The sequence below is a fragment of the Arachis ipaensis genome, chromosome B06 (genome assembly GCF_000816755.2).
Source record: "Arachis ipaensis cultivar K30076 chromosome B06, Araip1.1, whole genome shotgun sequence".
NCBI lineage: Eukaryota > Viridiplantae > Streptophyta > Magnoliopsida > Fabales > Fabaceae > Arachis > Arachis ipaensis.
This window is the reverse complement of record NC_029790.2, coordinates 116,430,098-116,438,386: the sequence shown is the minus strand read 5'-3', so window position 1 is coordinate 116,438,386 and position 8,289 is coordinate 116,430,098. Positions and strand designations below refer to the sequence as shown.

Sequence of the window (8,289 nt, the reverse complement as noted above, 5' to 3'; positions counted from 1 at the left end):
TTAATCACAATTGTCTTTCCACACTTGGTAGCTGTTGCTCTTTCTCATGCTGGAATCTAAGAAGAATCAATGAGGGCAAGGAATCTGCTGATAGAGCGGAATCCTGCACTTGATCTAGCAAGTAGAGAAACAGAAACTACAGTCCATGAATGCAGTTATTGCACTCTCTTCATTGTTACAGGAAATAGAGTTGACGGCTAAGCAACATCTGAATTATGAAAGATTCCTTCTCATGTGAATACCCAAAAATCCTTTAGCTGCAACCGTAATACATAACCTCAAAATGCTTATTTTTCAATTGAAACAGTGAAATGCTTTGAAATGTAATATGATACTTGTTCCATCTTTTCATTGGTCACATGTTAGCACCAATACTTCTTATAACTAAGTTCAATTCAAGATTTATAAAGTACTATTTTTATATTCCTTCTAAAGTGACTTCAAATTGATTTTATCTGGCATAGGCATCTAACTATCAAAGTAAGGGATAGGATATCACGTTGAACTGAAGACTTTAAAATCTTTCAAAGGGGCTGTCTGTCAGCGTGGTAGGTGGGCAGGGTGGACATTCGTCCAGGGGGAAAGAAGGCAGGCGGCCAAGGTGGGGCATCCATTTGGGGGATGAGACTGGGAGTAGGGGGCGGCCACGGAGGGAAGTGGCGGGGCTGTTGGCCGCCCCCTCCCGTTTGCTCACGAGATAAGTTTATATTTTTCTACAACTATTATAAGCAAAGATTGGCCAACCAGCCACCACTGATGTTCTTGTTAGGTACTATTAATTAGTTCTTTGATTCCAAGACATCAGTTTGATAATATAAAACTAGAGACAAACTTTCGTGATATAAAATTAAAGAGAGGTCATAACTAATCAACTTCCATGTGCTCCAAAGAAAGAGCAGAGACAATATAAAAGGAACATCAAACAAGAAGGCCTACACCAAAATAAATAAAAACATTACATAATCAATCACAAGTCGGAAAAATTAAAACATAAAATATTTGACTTAGAGCACATAAAATCATGCGCAAAGGCAGACATATTACACCACATAATCCGCTGATTTTCTCCATCTACTTTTTCCTCCCCAAAATGTTGTTTTCTATGTGCGCAAAGGCAGACATATTACACCACATAATCCGCTGATTTTCTCCATCTACTTTTTCCTCCCCAAAATGTTGTTTTCTTTAGAAAAGACATATTTACCTGATATTAGTCAATTTCGTGCAGGATCCGTTGGCATTCTGCTCTAAAACAGAAATGACAGTCGTTAATGTCCTTCTTCTTGGCGTGCTCTTCCACCATTTCTGTCTTCCTTTGAAATGGATACAGGGGCGGTGAGGGCGAGACTGACACAAGTGTGAAGGAGATAGTGAGAAGGTTGAGGGAGTGCAGTTGCACATGACTAAGGGAAGTGTGACCCGCATTGAAAACTGAAATATACACCTCTCATCATTTGTACGGTTGTCTCATATTGGACTCCCCTATGGGGAGTGTCCGCATAAGCATTTCTGTTCTATCAAATGGTTTAAACTTTAAAGTACAAAATACGGAATTTAACAGTGCATTCTTTTCCTTGGGTGATACATGGCTCTTCATGGCACTTCTACTTCATGGTCACACTGATCCCTACTATTACTCCATGTGATCGATCATTTAATAATAACTGCACTTATTGACACTAGAAAAAATATTATACCGTGTCCATACAGCTCAAGAATATATGGATCTCAATATAGTTCTTCAATATCTAGAACACCTAAAAACAAAATTAGCACCATCCGCTGCCTCATTTGATAGTCTATTAGCCAAGATTATGTTTAACCAACCTCAGTTGGGGGTATTCAGTACCAATTTCAATTGCCATAACTTTGTTGAATTCTACAACACAAGATATAAGAACACAAAAAGTAAAAAAATAAAAAGGATTACTTTGGATTACCAGCATATAGGAAGAATATGAAAAAATAGAATTGCACTCAATAAACTGGAATATTCAGAACGAGACACAAAAGTTCTAAGTTGAACCTTCATAAATTGGTAGGAACTCAAATTCCACTTCATGATGCTTCATAGTTCTTCAGGCAAATAGGGAAATAGAGAAAAAAACACCTATGCAATCAGCACAAATGATTGACAGTACCAACTTAAAGACAATAAACTATTACTAATCAACTGCCATAAAAACAAGAACTTATTCAATTAGCTTTTATATGCGGAGCTAAAAGACTAAAACACAACTCATCTGTTGATTGATCACAAGCAGCAATATTCATCTTCATCTTGTTCCCCTCCAAGTAGGCCTGCTCTTCCTGGTGCGGGCATTGGTATGAGTTCGCTGGCCTCGACAGGGTAAGCCATCGACATGCCTGATGCCTCTGTAGCACTGAATGCCCACCAACCTCCCCACATCTCTTTCAACACATTTTTTCTGTTGCCAAACGAAAAATGTTAACTATCTGACTATCAAGAATTCATTTCAATAACTAACAAGTAATAACAAAGATCATTGATTATTGGGTACCAAATCATTCCCAATCAAGTACTTGGAAAGCAATTCGCGAAGGGAGTACAACTCTCTCTTGCTAAGGTCTCTAACATATTTGTTCTCGACACCGAGCTCGCAGACAATGTGATGAGCCTTGGAACGCCCAATGCCATGGATATGCTGAAGAGCATACTGGAGGCGCTTCTGGTCAGGGATTTCACCTCCAACACCACCTCCTATGTTTATATTTTGTGCACGCACGCCCCAAACCTGCACCAACACAAAAATGGCAAAATCATATTCCAATTGAGAAATTTAGAAGTAGACTCACAAAAACCCAAAACCCTTGAAAAATCATAAGATGGTGAATGTGATTCCGTGGAAGAGCCTTGCGAACTTACGGAAAGGTTTTGACGAAGGCGGAGAACAACATTCGTGGCATTGCGGAAACCCAACATGGTTTGGATTGGGATGGTCGTTGCCGGTGAGGGTTTCCAACTCCACAGTTTGTTCTTTCCAATGGAAATTGACGAGACTGAAGGATGCGGTGGCGAAGAAATTCAGAGAGACAAATTTAAATTTTGACGAATATTTTGTCAATTATTTCATTATCCTATGAAAAAATTTAACTTATGTTTGGTAATTATCTTTTTATTAATTATAGGCAATAACAAATTAACAATAGAGGGATGAATTTAGGGATGGCAATGGGTCTCCATGGGGGCGAGGACCCTCCCCCGGTCCCCGTTTAGCAAATTGTCCCCCCGTCTCCGCCCATCCCCGTTACGGATCCCTGTTTATTTCCCCCGGGTACCCATGGATATTAAATTTTAAAAAGGAAAAAAAAACATAACCATGATAAAATCCCATACAATTCAACTAAAATGTATCAAATTAAACACAATTCAAACACATTCAACATAATAACATAAACACTAAATCTCCAACATACAATTAAAATAAAACGGAATAGAAAAGTTTCCAACAAAACAACATAACAAATCTTGGTTGACTATCATAGCTCGGTTAAAATGCAATGATCAAAAATGGGCAAATCCCATATCCCATGCTCACTCATATAAATAAACATCCTAAATATCTTTCAAATTTAAAACCCTACACAAAAATATCACCAACTAAATGTAATTAATTATCAAAATATGCAATAACTTGCTGCAAATTTGTTGACAATTAACATAATTATACTTCCATTAAAAATAGCTGGATTGAATTACAATGCACAAGTTAAAGATAGAATATTGTCTTAATGTAGCTAAGTCAAAAAGTAAAACAAAAAATGATGGTGTTGCACAATAAACACACAACAGAGCCTGAAACAAACACACAACAGAGGCTGAAACAAAAACACAACAAAGCCTGAAACAAAAAGAATCCAACACGGAGGAGGGGTAGCAAGTCGGCGGTGATCAAGAACAGGGACAGTGCAACCAAACAATGAAAACAGAATTTTTTTTATATAACAGAACAATCAAAGCATGAATCATACAATCACTAATTGCAAATTTTTTCTTCATAAGAACAGAACAATGAAAACATGAAGCATACAATAAATCAAAAGATCACCAATTGCAAATTTTTTAATAAGAACAGAAGTTAGAACAGTGAAAAATGAAGAAAGATTAACAGTTTTCAACCCAATTTTAACAAAGCTCATCACAATGATTAAAAAAAAAAAAAAAAAAGCAAAAACAGTGAATCAGTAACATAGGCGGTGCAAATTCAAGAAACTTTAATAAAATTTAACTACAAAAACAGACAGTAAAGCAATAATAGAGTTATCAATTTAAAATTTATCTTCAAATACAATCAGTGAGCAAAACCAATCAACCAAGTACTGACTGGGCATTCAGAAAAAAAAATACAGAATCAAAAGAACATTTAAATCACAGCAAAAACACAACAACAATAGGAACATTTAAAACAAAGCAACCCAAAAAAAAAATCTAAAAATCACCATTGCTAAAAACAATGATTTGATACGTGTATGCTCAAAGAATTAAAAGCTAAGCTTACAGGAAGTGAAGAATACCCAAACCAAAGAACCTTCAATCACAGCTTAAATCAAGAACAGAAAATCACAACAAAAACAAAAAAAATTAAGAGTAACATAAGAACAACAACACAAGAACAATTAGCAAATTAACAAATTCACAATAACAGTTAAAAATTTACCAGAAGAACACTAATGCAAGTGGAATCATCATGTTAATATGTTTTCTGCAAAGATGCTATTTGTGCAGCTAAAATTTCCTAATTACCAAGATCCAATTATTCTAATTTCACATGCAATCAACTAACTAAGTTCCTAAAAGCTAGAAATTATAAAACCAACCAGAAATATGGTTAAAGCATTTCATCAAACATGTTGAGTGCGGTAAAATTAAAACGAAATAAGAGAATTCAAAGCTTAATATCAATCTGATAGAGAAGAGAACATAACTATTATAACTTTAATTCAGTCTATGAAAAAATCCAAACCACTACCAAATCAAATAGTTACTTATTGTAATAGAAATCAGAAGTTGCAGAGTTTGAAGCAGAGTATTTGTGTTGTGTGAGTGTATTGTCTGGTGGCGGGTTTAGGGAACTCACTGCGGCGACAAAAGAGAGCAGTTCAACGGCTAGGTGGAGCGCGCGGGTTGGTCGCAGAGTTTGAAGCAGAGCAACGTGGCTTCCAGACGAACGCGAATGCGAACTCGGACGGTGAACGGCGAGTGAACGCGAACAGTGAACGCCGAGCGAACGTGAACGGCGAAGAACGCGAACGTGAACGGCAAACAAACGGCGACGGAAGCGCGGCTGAGCAGACAAAGACGACGGACGCCGAGCTCGAGGAAGCAGCCGCGATCGGTGATAGCGAACAGGGATTGAAGACTGAAGCACGAGGGAAGCTAGATAGACGGACGGACGGCGGCAGTATGCCACTCCTTGCGGTGGTGGTGTAGGCTTACAGTGCTAGGGTTTTTTGGCTGCGTTTGTGTGATTTCTTTCTGAATGAAAGAAAGAAAGGGAGAAAGGGAAAAAGAAACGGAGGAGCTTCCGCTTTTGTGTAAACCGGGCTGGTTTCGGTTCGGTCCGACCGGTCGGTTCTCGGCCAATTCAACAGTTTTTTACCGGTTTTACATGCTTGACCGGACAATAGATTTTCGGTTGAATCAGTCTGACCGATCGATCGGTCCGATTTTCAGAACATTGGGATACTTTAATTTTGGAGATTTTTTTTAAATAAATAAAAAGAATATTATTTCCCAAAACTAATTATTCCAACTCTTTAAATACCACGATACAATTTTTTTTGTACTTTTAGACGAGTTTACCGCACTCCCATGCAAACTCTATTATTTTTATAGAGTTCGCCGTACTCCTGGCGAACTTCACCTTGAATTCGCACAATAAAAACATGGTTGGTGGAGAACTGAACTCAATATCATTGTTTCATTCTTCTCTTTGTTCTCAGCTTGGCATTTGTTTTCTACAATGACAATCAATCTGCTACCCATTCATTATAATGGTGAAATAGTGTATGATGAAAAAGGTTTTATCGTTTTTAAGTCCGGACAACCAATAATGTACGTACATGACACCGGAAGTCAACAGCCTAACAGCGTTCAAAAATTTGATATTGCATTCCGTTGGACAGTAACACACGAAAAGAGTGAAAAAAATTACTACAGATATCCAACCGAAATAGATGACAATTTATTGTATAAAAGGTATGCTACAGTTGTCTTTGGTATGTTGTTGTTATGTTGATTAGTCCACAGTTTTGAGAAAATTTTCTGTTGTTTTTAATTAGGTATCGATTACGTAACGACGAGGACGTATGTCTTATAAGGTCGTGGTACAACCGATGGACAAATGTTCATCGTTGGAATTATTCGTGTTTTCAGTTGAGTTGGATGGACAAGGATGATCTGCAGATAAGGTTCATGATAGTCCGTTAAGTAGAGCTGTTAGAAGAAATATTAGAAAGACTATGATTGATCTAAATATGCCAGCTAAAAGTAGTCAAGAGGGGTCAAACATTGAACTTCCTAATGCTGACATGATGCAATAGGCGCTCCTCGATCTGAAACCAGCTAAGTTTGACAGTCCACTTCGTCTGTGACTGTCTATCTTCTGGGCAGAACAGCACTAAGTAGCTACTGGCAGAAGTTCTCAATGGACCGTCCATCATGGTGCTGCTCCTGCAGCCACTCATAGGATCATCATCGATCCTGAGTCCCAATTGGTACGTCACATCCTGCAAGGTGATAGTCATCTCTTCGCATGGCAGGTGAAATGTATGGGACTCAGATCTCCATCTCTCAATCAATGCCAATGTCAATGGCCAATCATGCTCGAACTCCACCATGTACGCTGCATACTCAAACCCAGCTCGTCTGAGATATGACCTAATCTACTCAAGTGGACGTCTCATCCAATTTTGTCTGGCGCGCAATATCCGAGGCGCTTACCGAATAAAATAAACAAGTTAAAAACAAAAATAAGGTCAATAAATAAAATTACAAATTCATATTTCATTACAATATAATGAACAAGAATGAAAAAAGTGTACCACTCGATCAAGTCTGTCTACTATGTGCTCAGTCTGATCCAGTCTATACAGGATATGCTCATACCCCAACAACTGCTGCTCCATCACAAAACTCCTATGATGCACGGACACTGACACGGACACGGGACACGACACGACACGGGACACGCCGACACACGAATTTTAAAATCTTACATGACACAGGGACACGCATACATATAAAATATAAATTATTTTTTAGATAAACCGTAATGATATTTTAATATTTTATTGATATTAAAATATAAATTAAAATTTTAAATTATTTTTAATGTCTTATTTTAATTATATCAAGTATTTAAAATATTTTTTATTTTAATAAATAATAATATATACTATATCTAAATTTATTTTAAGAATATATATTAAGAATAAGACTGGATATGCTAACACGTGATGGTATTTAGGTGTGTCCAAGTGTATCCGGAGAAGAATTTTTTATTTTTTATTGAGACACGGTTTGGACACAACAAACACGCGTGTCAGACGAATGTCGGTGAATGTCGTATCCAAAATGTGTCCGACATGCAGACACGGCAACTCAGCAAAATATCCGTATTTCATAGCAAAACTCTAATAAAATAATATAAACTGAATTTAATTCCTTTCACATTAACTAAACTTTTATCAGAAACATTGTCTATCTTACATCTAACTCGGTTTATAAATTTACTAATTAATATGTACTACAACTAACACAACTAACTCTATAAATATACTAATTATCAGTTAACTGATAATTTAATTAAACTAACTAGTCATACATATTTCAATTTAATAACATATTCAACTAATTTTACATCCAAATCACAATTTAAATTAACCATACCGATTAAACTAACTAACAATACCCTTATAAGGTACTCTAACTATAAAAAATATGTTATAAACAGTAACTCAAATTAAAAATCGATAACAAAAGAGCATACTAACCTGAAACTGACGATAGAGCAGATTAAAAACTTTACATGAGTCGAAAGACAAAAAATCTGTCAGAAAAGATAGTAAAAAAATGACAAATGAAGATGGAAGAAAGGAGATTTGGAAGAGGAAATTCTGAAAACGACAACATGAATGGTCCCACGGGTTTATATACTGTGGCGAACTCAAGGTGAAGTTCGTCGGAGGTGCAGCGAACTTCATATAAATTAAGAAGTTCACCGGAGGTGCGGCAAACTCTATAAAAATAATAGAGTTTACGGGGGT

General features: G+C 36.7%; 1 protein-coding gene across 2 annotated transcripts; it reads right to left on the bottom strand.

The window, feature by feature from the left end:
* On the bottom strand, nucleotides 914–5,522 carry LOC107604871 (small ribosomal subunit protein S13, mitochondrial). Of its 2 annotated transcripts, XR_001612414.2 has the most exons (5): nucleotides 5,100–5,522; nucleotides 2,888–3,021; nucleotides 2,523–2,756; nucleotides 2,027–2,429; nucleotides 914–1,879 (listed from the first exon to the last, which is right to left on the bottom strand). XR_001612414.2 is itself a non-coding variant. In XM_016306576.2 (4 exons), the coding sequence occupies exons 2-4, from the start codon at nucleotides 2,942–2,944 to the stop codon at nucleotides 2,277–2,279; spliced, it is 444 nt and encodes a 147-aa protein (XP_016162062.1). In that variant the 5' UTR covers nucleotides 2,945–3,021; nucleotides 5,100–5,522; the 3' UTR covers nucleotides 1,959–2,276. The 2 variants fall into 2 exon arrangements, 1 of the variants encoding a protein (XP_016162062.1); XM_016306576.2 differs by lacking the exon at nucleotides 914–1,879 and having other exon boundaries at nucleotides 1,959–2,429.

Excerpts from the sequence above, each read along its gene's own strand:
- LOC107604871 (XM_016306576.2), bottom strand. The coding sequence starts at position 2,944 with ATGTTGGGTTTCCGCAATGCCACGAATGTTGTTCTCCGCCTTCGTCAA. Across the intron at positions 2,757-2,887 it reads GCCTTCGTCAAAACCTTTCC|GTTTGGGGCGTGCGTGCACA; the intron begins GTAAGTTCGCAA and ends GTGTTGGTGCAG. Across the intron at positions 2,430-2,522 it reads ACTTGATTGGGAATGATTTG|AAAAAATGTGTTGAAAGAGA; the intron begins GTACCCAATAAT and ends GTTTGGCAACAG.